General features: G+C 27.5%; 1 protein-coding gene across 1 annotated transcript in view; it reads left to right on the plus strand.

The window, feature by feature from the left end:
* LOC111040196 (putative mediator of RNA polymerase II transcription subunit 26) overlaps nt 1-13,257 on the plus strand; it is a 210,855-nt gene extending 197,598 nt beyond the window's left edge. The window contains exons 9-11 of the mRNA XM_022324040.1: nt 2,880-2,959; nt 9,208-9,406; nt 10,583-13,257. Of these exons, the coding sequence (XP_022179732.1) occupies nt 2,880-2,959; nt 9,208-9,406; nt 10,583-10,899 (596 nt within the window). The 3' untranslated portion in view covers nt 10,900-13,257. The remainder of the gene's footprint in view (nt 1-2,879; nt 2,960-9,207; nt 9,407-10,582) is intronic.
* Nucleotides 13,258-17,635: the final 4,378 nt, after the last annotated feature.

The following is a 17,635-nucleotide window of genomic DNA, read 5'->3' on the forward strand; positions in this document are numbered from 1 at the left end:
TTGTACGACATTTTAAAGAACGAAGAAAGGTGTCGAAAACAACATAGGACCTACTTATAAGAGTAAGAATTGTGATAAAATAGGGAAAAGTAATAATATTATAATTAAGTTCCCTTAGAAAAAGAAAATTACCATCCGAAGACGAGCCTTTCAAAAAATTACTGTACCTATTTAAAATCATAAAATGAAAGAACATACAAATTTTTTTTGATTTACCTAAAGTATATACGAGTAGGTACCTATTACTGTACTTAATTCATGGATCAAAGCATGTTATTGTTTCCAATTTTCGTCTTTGTCTTAGCGGTTTACCTTATAATTTTTTCAATGCTTCTTTTTATTCCTCTTCACTGCGTATTCATTAGAAAAAGTATACTTCTTTGACCTCTAAAATACTCTCCTCCATCTCGTGTTCTTTTTATTCTTGGAAACGTGGTCCCGTTCAGTCTTTATTCCCAACTTATCTTCAACTCCAGTCTATCTATATAAAACTTACATTAATTTTAGATATAAAAAGAAAGTTGACTTATTCCTAATTTAATTAATATTCTTTCATTAAAATGTGTAAAATTAGTTTTATTTAAATTGGTAAATTAAATAATTTTATATTCGTATTCTAAATAACGATCAATATTTGTTATAATTTGTTGACACACAATATTTCAAAAAGTAAAGGCAATCAATATAATTTTATTTTTTTTTAGTCAACAACACACAAAGTGCTTAATTATTTAAAAAAAAGAACTCTAAATTACTAATATGAATATTGAATATAGGTATACTCATAGGTTGAAAAGTTTAGTCATAAATAAGATAAATTAGTATTGATATAGTTAAATTTCTATAATGAACTTAAATATCCCCAAGACTATATAAATATCCGAAGGGTTTTAATTGAAGCTGAATAGTGAACTAAGTATATCTAAATAATTAATCTGTCTCTGAAAATATATTAAATAAATAAACTACAAGTGTGTGTTATAAGCAATTATCTTGATTCAACGGTATGGAAACTTCTCCTGGTTGCATATTATGCAAATCGCAAATTTCATTAATTGAACATGTTTTGCTAACATAAAATAATGAAACCGTACAGTTAATTTTCAATTTTATTAGCTAAAATTTCCGTTTTGTAAGAATATTATAAAAGTAGGTAACATACTTTTAGGCTTTATCTTTGATATAAAAACATGTTCTTCGTATTAGTTTTTGTAAGTACATAAAATATGATCAGAGTACCATATTTCATAACTTATAAATTCTAAGTATTGGTTTTAAAATCACAGGATTTTTTATGTGAACAGTATTTTATGGCAGGACTACTTAAAAAGTTTTATGTAGCAATTTTTTATAACAAAAATGTCAGTTTGTACCTACTTAAAAGATAATTTTCAAAGTAATTCCTCTGAGGGGTCGAAAAAATGACGAAAAAATAAAAATAAAAATCAAGAACCTTGCTCAGCTGTATGTATATTATTTACTTCCAGTAGATTTCAAGTGTACCTCAGGTTGGCTACTGAAATATATATATTTATTGCTGGATTTGAATTCATTGATAAATATAGTTGTATACCTAAATCTTACACACTATACGAAAAACGATTCTGAGCAGAGGCAAATTTTAAATCCAATAATGTATTCATCGCACTTTACTCATGATATAAATCGTTTATAATTTTTGTTGTCTCGTATATTATGCTTACTATATATTCTATTTCTATAGTATGAGTACACTATATATTTCATACTATATAAATATTATAAACATACAACTATCATAATATGTATACTATTCAAATAATTATTACAAACAAATACGACTTACCAAGGGGGTTTTAATTTAAAATGTTTCTTTACTTTCCAATTTTAAATCATGTTTATCTAAAGCTGTTTAAGATTTATTAGCTTACCAATAATTCAAAAAAACTATACAAAAATGATTTTCGTTGGTTTTTTTCATCAAATTACATATTCATATTCCATTAAAATAATCCCAGAGTTACAAAAAGAGAATAACATCTACTAAAAATATATTGGACGTTTTAATTTAAAAAGATGCATTCTAAAAGACAATGAAAAACATTTTTTTTTATGATTTTTATAAAATATTAACCAAAGAATAAAAACAAGTGGTTATTTGTTTTAAAGATTATGCATTAATTTTTTATAGTAAAATGCTTAATAAAAAGATCATAATATTATGTAATAAGATAAACTACGGACATTTCACCACCTTCAAATTAAAAATATATATAAAACCACGAACACCTAAATATATGAAAATATTATGACTCAACAAGTTTATATTTATTGCTTGTTGCAACTAAATTATTAAAAAAAGTTATACCTACTTTACTTTGACCTCAGAAAGTTTATGTTAACTTATTATGATTACATTTAATACTACTAAGGGGAATTTTAACGATTCTTACAAGATAGAATATAATACGTTTTGAAGGAATCTTTAGAATTTACCATTTAAACAATTACAAGATGTTTTAATACAATTTTAGGCAATTTACTATATAATGTAATTCCTGGTGTCAGTTGCGCTTCCCGTAATTATTGTTGCATAATCATAAAGTTATTCAAATTTAATTTAATTTGTACTAATTTATAATTCAAAATTCCAGTTTATTAATGTTAACGTACGGTTTTTATGTCTTATAGTGAAAAATATTGTAATGAATAATGACAGACACTATTCATAACTTATAGGTAACAAGAATATCATCATTCACCATCATAATCCTTAATAAATATATATTATAGTAATGTCGTACATTCATAAGTCTATACAGTATTAAGCTACCTAATCATTGATAAACTGTTGGTTGTTAGATATTTTGACTTTTGAGTAATTTTTTTTTCTGTTTTAGACGAAGATGGAGAAAAATCTGTTTCTGTATTATTGGATGCAGAAGAGTCGGAGTTAATTTTTTTGGATAAGTCTAATGCGGTGAGTAATGAATAATAATGCATTATATTAGAAAAAAAATTAATTTTCAATAGGTTTGTGTGTGTTACAACATCTTATCAAAACTGGAAGAATAAAATATTTAACTTATATATATTTCCTAATATATCAGTTAGGTATGCGTGTTATTTTAAAATAATAGAATTTTGGAAATACTCAAATTAATTTCGTTAAATCATCCGGTTTATTATTAATTTCTAATTTACTCAGGACAAGAAACTTCTGCAATATTAGCATATTAAACAGTAGGTGTATTGATATACTATGTTAAAAGACCGTATTTTGGTGTAGTTGAATTTCTCATGCGTCGGTATTACCCCGACCGTAACTAATGCAATTATGATTCGCTCATCCCATTTAATTACTCAATAAATCATAAATAAAGACAATTTTAAACTATTAGTTATAATTTCCAATTAAAAATATTTAGCACGTTTATATCAGTAGCATATAATATAATATTATTACTCAACAAAACGCCAGTGTACGTATTGTTTACACGCTTTGTTCAAAGAACTGAAATATTGTTAAATTAGTTTCATGGAATCAATCGAATATACTTGATTACATTGTAAACTTTAATATAGGTACAGTTTTTAATTAATTAATAAATAAATGAGTATCTATTAAAACAAAAACGTTTCACACTATCATTTACTAGCTAGTAGCTTACAATGTAAATATGTGATATGTTTATAGGTTAATCAGTAATCGAACCCGGAATAGATGTACAATAATTATTATTTAATAAATCAACAATTTTACTTAAACTTTTTATACTGAATTTAATCACATTGATTATATTATGTATTTCAATTTAAATCTCAGTCATCGTGCAGATAATATTAATACCTAATGAACTACAAAATTATACTAGTTAAAACAAGTATTAAAATATAAAATTCATAATATTTTAATAGATCTAAAAAACGTTAAAAAAAAACTATTAAAATAATGTGAAAATATTTTTAAAAAAATTCCATCGGTTACCGTAAATTGATATCTGCTTAGAAACATTTTTTTTTTCAATGATTTATTGTTGCTTTAAAATTTAAAGACACCCGTGACCATCCAAGCAGTATCATTCAACTTCTAGAGTATATTTGAATTTTTTAAACAGAGCTTTTTCATTGAAATATATTTTGTAAACAGATAGGCAGATCAATATAATGTATTTTTACAAGATTAAACTTTTGATTAAATTACATTACCTGGGTACACTTTTTAAGATATATGTCTAATAAGTACTAATTTTAATACTTTTCAACATTTAATTTCATATTTTAGAAAGTTAAACATCGACGTACACTTTTTGTAAATGCAATTGAAAAAAGTAAATTTTAAGATCGTACCTATAGTTTTATAAATTGAACTTTTTTCTTCGTGGTATTTTCTTTCATTAAACTGGGTTTACGAAGGTTCTAAAGAATATTAGTGTACTCTGATTTGTGTGAACTCATAAATGCCACATGATTTTTGTTTACTATATTCTTTTACTTTCATTTTTATGTACACACTCTGTTTCAATAAAAAAGCAATATATGTGTAAATAATGAATGAGAGACCCTAGATAACTTGTACTTAAAAAGTAAAAATAACTGCACTAAGTAGGTAAAGGTAACGATTTTGGCTATAAAAACATGTTGCTTATCTGACACATCTGCTCGTTTATTTAATCTTGGAATTCATAACAATATAAATTATAATTATTGTATATACGGTTTTCTGCAAACATTTTCCATTTCATTAACTTTAAACCGAGATTTTTCACTGCAATTTCATATTTATTTTTTAATATTTACCAAAATTTGAAGATTCAGCAATGGTTTTCGACTAAACATTTAAATACCAAAGGACAAAATCATTGTCTAAAGGTGTCAAGAAATATAAATGCAATAAACTGTTACAACTTACAATTAAAATTAAAACTGAGGTTGTCACTTTATAGTAGGTATAGGTTTCAATTGAACCTCATCACTGAGTAGGTCACTACAGGATGTGTTAAATTGATGATTCCATGATAAATCAGTCCATAGTTATAAAAAACTATTTTAACGGAGAACCTAACCAGCTCTATTTTAAAGTATATTCCATAATTTATTGTGTATTAGTCCTTACCTGCGTTTGCCTAGCCATATACGAATTTTTTTTAGTAGTTTTCAATTTCAAGCAACAATTTACGAGGAGCCTTGTATTAAATTTGCAAAGTTTTTGAAAACTAACAATTTTTTATCGAGGTTTTTAGAAAAAAAAGACTATAATATATAAATAGCTTAAAATCAGTCTGAAAATTATGAAGTGATTATAGTTCAATTGATTATGGAATGTTTCACGGTTCTACTCGGATAATGTTTTTAGTCTGTCACAAGATAACGAACATTGTTTAAGGAGGAATTTCTATTATACATTTGGAGCATCAAACTTTATCTTCTATTTCCTAAAATTATTACGCTTCCTCCTCCCCCCCCCCCCCCCCAAACAAAAAAAAAAACAACTTTGTACAATAGCCACCCACCAAATTAAAATTGAACCATTTTTACTGATCCAAAAATTGAATGAAAGACACAAAAACTAAACACATCATTGTAAAACCATGGTTATTGCAATACAATTCATCACACATTCACACTGATCAAAATCTAAAAAAATAACACACATATAATATCATTGTAAAACCAATAAATTCATTCATCATTTTGTTCAGTATCTGAAATTGAAGTCAAACACTCTTTATGAAACTAACTACGAATAATGAATAATACTATTCCGCAACTTATAATAGGTATCTTAGACCGTAGCCGATTATGCATATCAATTAGTAACGGGAAAAGTTTTATAAATTATGTTACCTTGGGCCTCTTTCACTTCTATATCAGGAGCTAAAGACACTATACTTCACATTATAATAGTATAATAGTCCTGAGCCCTAAGCCACTCCAGGAACTCTCCGAAATTAAAGTCTGTATACGGTTAATGTTACTATGGTAGGTACACTAATAATAATATCATATTGTATAGTGGTATGGAATAGAATATTATCCTTGTCAAATAGTTAAATAAGGTAATATGGTAGGTACTTAAAATAATAAAATAACTATACCCATATTATAATATTAGTTTAGAAAATACATAAACATCTATACTTTTCGTACTATAAAGTACATATTTATAATATATAATAGTTTTACACTATTTGCAGTATAATAATAAAAACCGTCAGTGTCATCGTGCCAAAAACCCGAATTTTTCAAAATTGTATTCATTTTGTTTAAAACATACGAAATGATTAATGTATATCCATTTCATTATTAAAATAAAGAACTATATTAGGTAATACATTATTGAATCATTGTGAAATACATTAAATTATTCGACATCATATTTAAATAAATATCTAATATAAATTATAATGTATAGTGAAATTATCTTTTGAGTATATTCGTATACTTTATTTTATATTGAACTATCTGACCCCGTGCACATCGTTCACCTTCAAAATATCAACTTTTATATGATTCTAACTTTGTTAAATATTTAATATTCAGTATAATAATAGTGTTCAAAAATGTTATAAAAAATATAAAAAGAAAATATTTAACTTTCAATTAAGTAATAAATAACTTTTTTTCTAAGAGGTAATCAAATATTATTAAAAATATATAAATATGTGTAAGTCATGATTTGCATCCACAAGCTTAAAAAATAAAGTAACCAAATATCAAATTCAGGTCAAATATATATCCAATTATATTAAAAAATTTTATTTTCTGTAACCAGTGGCAACTATATTTATATAAATTTGTATTCCTATCGTGAATACCAAAATAGCAAAGGGAATCGAAATTCCTGTATGAGAACCATTTTAAATTCCGAATTTTGGAAAATTACAAAAACACCATGAACATTTCAAGTCTCCAGTTATCATAGTAGGTATTTCATACTCCAAGGTTGATCAGACAAGACGAGTTCGATTATATAATATAAATTACATTAAATTGAATCAATATTATGTAATTAATAAATTATTTGTAATTTGCACCATTTTCAACGAAGAAACGTGGTTTAAACAAACTAGTGATCATTGACAAGTGTTGCGTATAAAATAAACACCAATTATTAGTCCAAGAGTTTGTTAAACAAACTTGTCGTAATCAACATAAACGTGTTCTTTACAAATGAAAATAAAATCTTTCAAAACCACTTCACAAGAAAGGTCGCTACAATTTCAAAAATCAATAGCCGGTACACTCCTATTTCAATAAAAATATGTGGTAACGTCAAAGACAGCTACATCGCGTGATTGATATTAGATACCTACACGACTACGCGTAATACAGTTAACACAAAATCCCTTGTTGCAAGAAAATTTATAACCCTAGTATTATATTGATAAAATAATAAATGGAATTTTCTAATTAGTGTTTCTCATCTACGTAATATTATCGTCATAAGTGCCTAAAATATATATTACCATATCCGGTAAAGTGCCGGAAACAATGATGTATCAAAGAAAAATAAATTTAAATATTTAAAGTAGAATTGATTTCAAGTAGGTAGATACCAAAGTTATTTAAATAACACTAAGTCCATAAATGTACGTAATTAATTCTGTGTATCTGTTAACTATTGTAGTTGAGTAGTAGATTTTCCAAACCTAGTTCAAAATTCAAACGAGTAGTTTCTCGGTTTTTAAAATGTTTATACTAAGGATAAGAATACTTAAAGGTGGCATTACAAAAATATAAAATATATGTAACATTGGATTTAGTATTTATAATCCTTAGACCAGTTGTAAAGTTTATAAATTTCAATCGATTAATGCTAATAAATTAAATAACAATTAATAAATAATATTTTTTAATCACCTTAGCTCCTATTTTTTATAAACCCACTATCGTGGATCTATTATCCCAAGTACGCAAAATTAAATAACTCAAAAACTACTCTTTTGAATTTTAATTTTAATATATCAACATATTTTTTCAGAAATATAATCTACTAGGTGCATAATTTACAATAGAAAAGGTGGATTTGCATATGAAAAACAGATATTCCTCAAGTAGTACAATCAATCCCAAGAATTATAAAATAAGGTTTCTAAGTATATCTAAAAATTCCAAAAGTAAAATGTTAAATAGGTAACTGCTTTATTTGAGAAAAAAAAGTGGATGAGCCTACGTGGTGAATGACCCTGTATATACTTTACTCGAATAAAATAGTCAACTAAAACAATTGCTGCTATAACCGTAAACCGACGTCCAACTTTTAAACTTTTCTCAGATTCTCACTTATTATTAGATTACAAGTTTTACACACAACAATCACTTACTTACAATTACCTACTCAGTTTCTAACACAATTCAGTAATTTTTAATTCAATTGATTAGATTGACTTAATATTTTTTATTTTATAAATTAATAGAAATTAATTAAAAATATACCAATTTCTTTTATTACTTTGAACTTCAAAGTAACCATTGAAATTGAATTACTATTGGTACATCCGAAAATCTATGTATAGAGACTATAAAATAATTGTAGATGACTCACAATTATATACTTTACTTGTATTGTTTTAGAAGTCTTGTTTACAAATTCATATTTAAAAGATATGGGTATTATAGATGGGTGTATAACTAATAAAAATTCTACATATTTTACTTAAAGCTTATTTCTAACTTCATCAAATTGGAATATAATTTATTTTAAACTTTAATACATTATCATATTTTAAATTCAAATCTATAACCTGTGTAAATTGTGCAAAAAGAAATACCATCGTATAAATATTATTATGTCTTTTAATTATACAGTATTATAAGTAGAAAAATACTCAACTCTCCTATTCATACCACTTCAGTAAATCCGTTTTCCAGTTTTTATTGTTTTCACATTTTTGAAGGGACACTTCTTGCATTTTTTATTTATTTTTATTAAAAAAGGTATACGGCCTTAAATAATAATCAAAATACATACGAATACATGATAGTATAAAATGTAAAAATAAAAATAATATCAACTAATTTTATCGACAAATCCCAGACAACTAGATTTGAGGCACTTCATTGGAGCTGTCAACGTTACTTTTGAATCAAATAAATTGCACATACACAAATTGACAATATACTAAACCTCGTGTATATAATAATAATTGAATGTTAACTTTAAGAATAATAGGTAAACCTTTTGGTGTGTAAAAAATAATGTAACATAATAAAATATGTTTATAGCCGGCCGACTGTAATGACGTGTTCGAGGAGTCCCCGCATGCCTATTGTATTATCTACTCGAGAAATGATTGGGATAGCTTCAAACAAGCCGAAGAATGGCTACAAGCTTTGTGGAAAGCAGATATAGTCAGAAATAAAGCTGTGATATTAGTTGGTAACAAAAACGATATCGTGAGACCAAACGTCGTGCCGTCAGGAGGTATAGTAATATTTTACATCAATAACAATTTCTAGGTAATCACATGTATTATAATAGTATCGTTTTATATATTTCTCATTCTATCGATTTATTATACGAGGTAGTATATTGTACCTACTTGTATGCTACAAGTCTATTTTTTTATTTCTTCCCACAGTAACAGTGTTTATTGGCAATTTTCCGCTCGCACAATAATATTTACCGTGTCTCTGACTATATTGAATTTCAATGTAAATCACACAGTTTCCGAATACCAATTAGTCCAATATTGAGATATTACAATGTAGGTATCAACTAATAAGAACCCTTGTATTACTTATTTCAAATTAAATATTAAAGTTTGAAGGTTTTACCATTGATTTTTTAATATTATAAAATCAATGGTTTTACGCTGTATTTATTTCAAGAAAAATAAATTTTAAATTAAAATTACTAGATTCTCTTAATGTAGTTATAATTATAACCATCATAAATAGGTTATAATTATAGATTTTGGTTTGTCAGTATTATATTACATAATATATTTGTAATTTGTATACTATATTAACAAACCACCTTTTTACACGCATTTTTATAACAACAGGTTGAGATCAAGGGTCAAGATAAGCCATTATAACGAAAAAAGTTCAAAAAAAAGCAAAATTACTTTGAATTTGTTAGTCGCACCATTATACTTACCGTATAAAACTTTGGATATGTATCTCAGCAAATAGTTAGGTTCTAATAAAAATTTCAAATATAATTTCAGATTATATAATCAGACAAACAGTAAATATTTTAGTGTGATACACAAATTTCCTAGTAGGAACAAAATGATTTCGAATGTTTATATTTTTTGAGTGAATCATTGCCGATCAAACACAATAATAATACATAAATACATAATAATATGTGTGATAACTGATTCAGGGAGAAATTAAAATGGATTGAGAATAATATACAAACTAACGATGGATATAAGTTTCTGATTTCCATCCAAATCAGTATATTACCCCCCTAACGTTTAGTTAGTCATAACTTAATAGACATGGCGATCGTCTTTATACTAACAATATACTAACAATATACAATGACCCCATTGGATGACATGTTGTTTTTCGCCAGAAAAAACCCACTTTTCCATTATTTACCAATTACTAATTCAAATGTATATTCACAATGATTGTTTTTTTTTAGTTGGCAAACAGATGGCCACTCGGTATGACTGCAAGTTCATCGAGACATCGGTGATCATCAACTTCAATGTGGACGAATTACTGGTTGGCATACTGACGCAGATACGATTGAAGTTGGACCAACCGCCGGAACATGGAGTGACCAGGTCTTCATCGATGCGAAAACGCTCCAAGTCACCGTTGGGAAATTGCGGGCCAACGTTCAAGAAATACAGGGGATCCCGAACGTCTACCAGCCTTCGGGTGAAAGGGTTGTTAAGCAAGGTGTGGGCCAGAGATTCCAAGTCGAAGTCGTGTGAAAACCTACACGTGCTCTAATCTCGAATTCGGAAAAAAAAAAAAAATAATTTTTTTATTATTTAGGAACATTTTGTATTTTTCATATCATTATGTTTTGCAAAACAAAAATCTCTCTTTAAGAAATGTTTCCCTATAACCTTGGCAAAACGATCAAATCCCTATCGGCGTGTAGCGTATACATGTTTTCATAATATGTTACCTGTCTTTTTATATATTTTTATTGCTATTTTTTTTCCTTTTATTGTATTAACATCATATGAAGGCTGACCGAACCAATCAAAGAGAAATCCTCAACACCATTCCTAGCTTTTGGATTTAAGTTTGCAATAATTACAATCTGATCAAAAAACACGACATTTAAGTTCAGCTTATTATTTTAATCATTTAATTTCCAGAGACGACTGTGGAAGTAAACAGAAAACTAACTTATTCATACAGTACTTGTTGATAAGTTCACAAGAACGGCAGAAACGTGCTTTTGTGTAAATATTGGTAGTTAGATCACATCAGAAGTCTATGTAAGCCTCGTTTTGTCTTTTAGTGGGCAATTCATTTTTGAGCAAAAACTCTGAAAACGGTTCTGATCATAATTCGATGCTAAATAATTATAAGATTTAGTTAAAATATTGATATAACTATAAGTCGTAGGAATAACGTTAATCCGAGTGCAACTACTACCTACAACGACATGCCAGAGGATTATGATGAATTATTGATTAACGATGATATTTCATGGCTCGGATAGGTAGTAGTTTTCTTGGATACTAGACATAATATTAATTTAAATTTAATACTATAATCATCTAATTTTAAATGGGTTTTGAATTATTATTTCGTTTTAAACGTTACGCGTTTTTTTATTTGTTGTTTTTACAGTCATTATTCTGACGATAATGATGATGGTTTTAAGGGACCATTACTGTCATTATTATTGCGATCGCGTTCGTAAACATATTCATTTTATCTTTTATAAAATGTTGTTAGAACGCGTATTTTGTATTGCCAGCAGAATCGGGGACCATGTAATATTGTTAGATAGTAGTTGTACGCAAATAAACGTTTTATTACGTATTGCGTATAAATTAATTTGCAAATTAAGGTAGTTTTTTGTAACTGTAATATATTTCTTTTCTATTGTTTCCAAACTTACCAAACGTTTTTCACGAGTTTTCACGTTCACTTGAGTAACTACGCTCATCTCTTTCTCTCATATTTCTCATCGTCGTTTTCTTTGGTCTTTTACATGACACCAAGCAACATTATGAAAAAAGTGTCGGCATGTGTAAAAAAAAATATAATATATTAAAATTAAAATTAAAATAATTTAATAACGCGTATCAAGTGGTTTGGAAAATGTTTCGTCTTTGAATACAGAATTCAAAAAATAAAATATAAACACGGTCTTGGGAAATTGTCTTTTTTCTTTTTACAAATAATTCATTTAAAATGTCCGTAAGTTATCTCAACCATATAAATGGGTACGAATAATGGCTATTTTCTCCAGTGGTACTAAAAGTGTTAATAGTACCTAAATACTGAATAACATGTGTTTTTTTCAAATGTTTAATAACAATAAACAAATCCATAACTAAAAAATATAAATGTAACGCATATTTTTACACCTTCGTGTTTATTTCAATAAAATATTCCCTATGAATGATATTTTAAGAGCTACTTGGTTGGTTCAACTGTTTGAAACAAATAATATACAATTATTTCAAAATATGTATCGTTATAATAAATCATGATGACACCAATATTCTACAGATGGCCACAATTCGTAACGAAACTAATCTAAAACCTTATCACGTCATGTACTTAAGCTTAAGTGATTTTCCTATAAGTACAATCCTTTGACTCGTGTTCCCTAACATACGTTAATGGTAAATATTTTAAGGTCTAAACAAGATATAACATGCACGATGCACAGTCTAACACTAAAATATTATACCTAATTGATAAATGATTATAGTCACCAACCGTGTTTGGCCCATAAACTATTTTAAGCACTTGTTGTCTTATTTATTGATCAATTTGGTCAGGCCTATAAACCTAGTCTTGGCATTACGAATTGCTCAGAGCCAGGTGTAAACTGGCCAACGAATAAGACACTATTTTTTAGACTTTAGTTTAATATTGTGTGCGTATTACTCGCTAATATGCGTAGGAATTATTAATTCATTTTAAAGGGTATATTTTTCGTATTGTTTTACGTAAGTTTATAGCATTTTCTTTGAATAACATATAAGGTTATAAATTATAATATGGTGTTCGCCTATATTATAATATAGGTAGGCATATAAGCTTAATCGATTCGTTTTCTCCATATGATTCTTACATTGTTTTTTTTTTTTAAGTTAATGCATAAATGCACACGAAAAACAATACGAAGGATATTATACTTGTATATGTATGCCAAATCTTCCAAAGCTGATTCTTCTGTAATTTTTTTCAATCATATCATTATATCATAATATAATATATACACATATCCAAACGTTGTGTATATTATTTACGCCGTGTTTTGTAATTACACTACATAATTTCATTATTTTAAGTTTGTCACTTTCACACTCTCCACTCATCTGAAACACATTTCTAGACCTTAAGCTATTTGAACATCTATCGGTTTGTTACTGTTTTGTTTATTTAGTGATTTTTATATTGATGAACACGACATGGTCGTTCATACAGTTCGGAGTATCGGGTATCAAGTAGATTTAGACGCATATGAATTGCAAATAGCTTGTATATTTTTTCCTCGTATATTATTATAATATAACTACAATTATTATAAATGTGTTAATAATTTATGGTAATTATATCAATAATAATCACATATGTCTTAAATATTACATAATAATAAGTAATAACAATAATGTTAAGTTGTACATCAATCGATGTTGTAAAAAAAAAATAATAATAATTGTGCGTAGATTGTAACATTTTTATTAATTATTCGAATTTTGAATAAGGGTGATAATATTTTTGTTTTTTCCTCTATATTGTACGCATTTAACTAGCAAAATATTTAGTACACATTAAAAAAATGTCATAGCTTATTGTTACTATGGTTGTATTAAGATTGTATAATTTTAAACTTTCTCGCGAAATGTACGAGTAACGAGATTTAAAAGAAATTATTTACTTGTGGAATAGTTTTAGAATAAATACAATTGTAATTTGTAATAACAAAAAATATAAAGGAATACGTCTAATATTCAGAGGTCAGAAGCAATTCGCTTTAAAATAAAAACCCACCTATAGATATATACCTACATTTAACGAACATTATTTTATTCTTTCATAATTCCATACAACATCTCAACCATAACAATTTAATTTCTCAAAAACATCATTTTTTATACTACTTTTAAATGTTAAAATAATATTAAATAACAGTACATAGGTACACGTTCTGACAAATCTTCTGGTGACTGGTTGTATATTGAAATTAAATCAAAGTATTTATTTTATTAATTACGATACAGCGTTTCAATTATAGTGAATTCATAGTTTACCTACCTACACTAGCTACTACGATTCATAATTTATTATAGCTGAAGTATTACTTGTTTTATTAATAATATACACGCCATAACTATTTGCACAAATCGTATTTATTGTTGTTGCTTCTGACTTTTTTCATAATTATTTATCTAGAAATAAGATGTGTTGATACAAATATATGATAATTAAACAATAAGTTGTATTATTATCTTAGAAAACAAAATTATATACACGATCAATTACAAGTTTCCAAGTGTTTCGATTTTAATTTTCCAAATGTATAATGCAAAATTGGTAAAATATTTTATTACACTGAGGTGGACAGTTTTGTAATTTCTATTTAATAATTATTTATAATAAACTATTGAGACGATTTTAATCCATTATTTCTTATTTATTTAAAAATATTTCTCTATATCAATGTAATATCTTCATAAATATATTATTATTATAAGTTGTAATATACAATTATTGTGTTCAATAACTTACCAAATCAAGTTCAGCGATGTCACAAAAAAAATCCCATAGTTATATCGTTCTACTGTAGTACCTTAACTACACACAACACGATGACTGATTATAGCGATTAGCCTTGTCGACTATAATAGAGTCATGTGAATGTAAAAATCCGTGCCTATAATGGTCATTCTTTGCGTTTGCCAGAGTGGTGTGGGCGAAATTGTCACCAACAAAACCCCTTGTGAGTTATGATTTTATTATTATAAATTAAGATGTAAACATATTGTTATACTCGTATTACAATCACAAATTCGGGTATATTTTATACCTAGGTATTATCGAAGAAATAAGACACTATCATCTCTTGAGCGTTGTATTCTTTTTACTTTTACTGTGACGGCCTCTTAAGCACATAAACAAAGTTTTTTCATAAAATATTTAACAATACAAAACAGGTAACGACAATTTTTACAAGGTATACCAATAGGTAGGTACAGCATCACAGTTAAAAAATAAAACATGGACATCACATTCCAAATTTAATTGTTTCAATAGATAATAAAATGTTTAGGGTTTACCTAATGATTACTTACCCAATGATACCTACATTATTTTGTAAATTCAATTTCTGTAGTCAAACAACACGTCGTGTGTATTCATGTCTTCATCACCGCTAGCTGTGCACCAGTAATTGGTATTTATTTTAGCGATCAATGCTTGAGGTCCAAGAAGATATTTGTTATAATTTCTTTATTAGAGGCCATAAAGGGACAAACATTATTAGGACAAATACGAACATTTTAAACAAAAATGAGACAAATAAGTAAGTTTTCAAGTGATAACTAATAAACAGCATTTAGTTTTAATCTTTTTGGTGACCATGGCCGACATGTGAGATGGTAATAATACTTACAATGTGGTTCTCATTTTTTGACTTTATCACTAGTATGATAATTCCGTCAATTGTGTTTGGATCTTTTGAATTTGACGTCTTTAGTTCTGAGCAATATTGATAGCGCAAGGGAAAGTGATCTAGACCTAAGTTCTTACATCTAGAGTACCTATCAAGAAATTTATGAGATACAGCTGGTAGATCCAACCACCAACATCTAAGATACACCGGACGGGCAAAGGCCACAATACAGTGGATACAAAAGGAAAAAACCGGGAAACTCAAAATAATCACGTTTTATTAATCTGCTACTCCAAAGTTTAGAGAAACCCCAAAACTTGTGTAAATTTTCTCATCATCCAAAGCAAATTTTAATTTAAATTTATAAATATTTTATTATATATAACCTGTAACCAATGCAATGTATATGGAATATTTCTACTAGATAATCGTACTAATAATAAACACATAATATTAGGTATCTACCTAACCAATGGATAACCTATAGATAAGCAAAATAAAAATTAAGATTTGAGCTACCTTTCAGTTACCTTTGGGTTATAATGGTGTAAAAAAACTATAATCATACTCCAACTAAGCTTCAAGGCTCGACGAATCTATTGGTACCTATAACTCGTATTACCCCGATCGATAGTTATTCAAAAGTTACAATGTGAATCACAGAATACCTTCAATAATTTTTATATAAGATATGTAATGATGTTAACTTATACTACACTGTTTTTTACATACAAAATATATTTGTACACTTTCCTTGAAAAAGAAACATAATATGTTGATTAATGATTGATACCCAAATAGAAGCAATATGGACGTGCGTGAAGTTGGCCCCCCCACCATGACCGATTTTTTTGAAAATTATGTACTAATTTTGCAAATAATTTGCAAATATTTGCAAATTGGTTTTCAGAATTTGCAAATCATTTCCCTGCCCGCTATAAGCGAAATAAGACAGGGGGGGCCAACTTCACGCACGTGCAATATGGTAATGATTAATACATTTTTGTGAAAACCTTCTTAGTATCTCGGAGTCCATCAAAATTGACGTTTGATCGACAAGACTGTAATGGAAGACAGGGTAGCGAAAATTCTTAAATGCAATAGCTAGGTACCTACTTGGCTACAGTATGATAATAGATTCATGAGTATCTGAACTCTAAAAGGAAAAGTTTCTGCATACCTACCTACTAGTTACTACGTACGTGGATGCTGCTATATTAGATTGCTTGAGTAGTTGCGTTTTGAGTTTGTTTACTAGCAAGACCAACAACTACAAAGTAGTAACAATTATTATTTTTTTTTTAATGTTAAGTATTCGATGTAAAGATCGATTTCACATTTTAAGTCTAACACTCCAACCTGACAAATGGTAAAATATTATGTAATTATGACACATTGACACATGTATGTAGGTACCTACTTTTAAATTATGGCATTAATATGTAGGTACCTACCGACCAGCTAGCGTACTGCGTACACTATGAAATGTCCGGATGATTATTTTCAAAGTTCGCAGTAAAAATGCTTTATTTGTTATTAAGCCTGTAACATCACAGAATTTAGGCCTCTCTCTATGATTGAATATTTCATAGGTTAACAAATCCACTCTACCAATGAACTTATTCAACAATTATCATACGCCTTAGACAGTTAATACACTTACACAATCATTGAACAGTCGCAAAGCCTTAATAATCACGAGTTTCGTTGTTCATAAACTTCTACTAATTTGAATTTCGGAAATAATGTAGCACCGACATCGCGATTTTGAGATTTACGATAAAAACATGTTTTGCTTACAAACGATTGCCATTGGTAACATCTTACATTCTTACAGATTATGATAGTGATAGTTTTAATATTTATTATTTA

Source organism: Myzus persicae, unplaced genomic scaffold (assembly GCF_001856785.1).
Source record: "Myzus persicae strain clone G006 unplaced genomic scaffold, MPER_G0061.0, whole genome shotgun sequence".
Classification (NCBI taxonomy): domain Eukaryota; kingdom Metazoa; phylum Arthropoda; class Insecta; order Hemiptera; family Aphididae; genus Myzus; species Myzus persicae.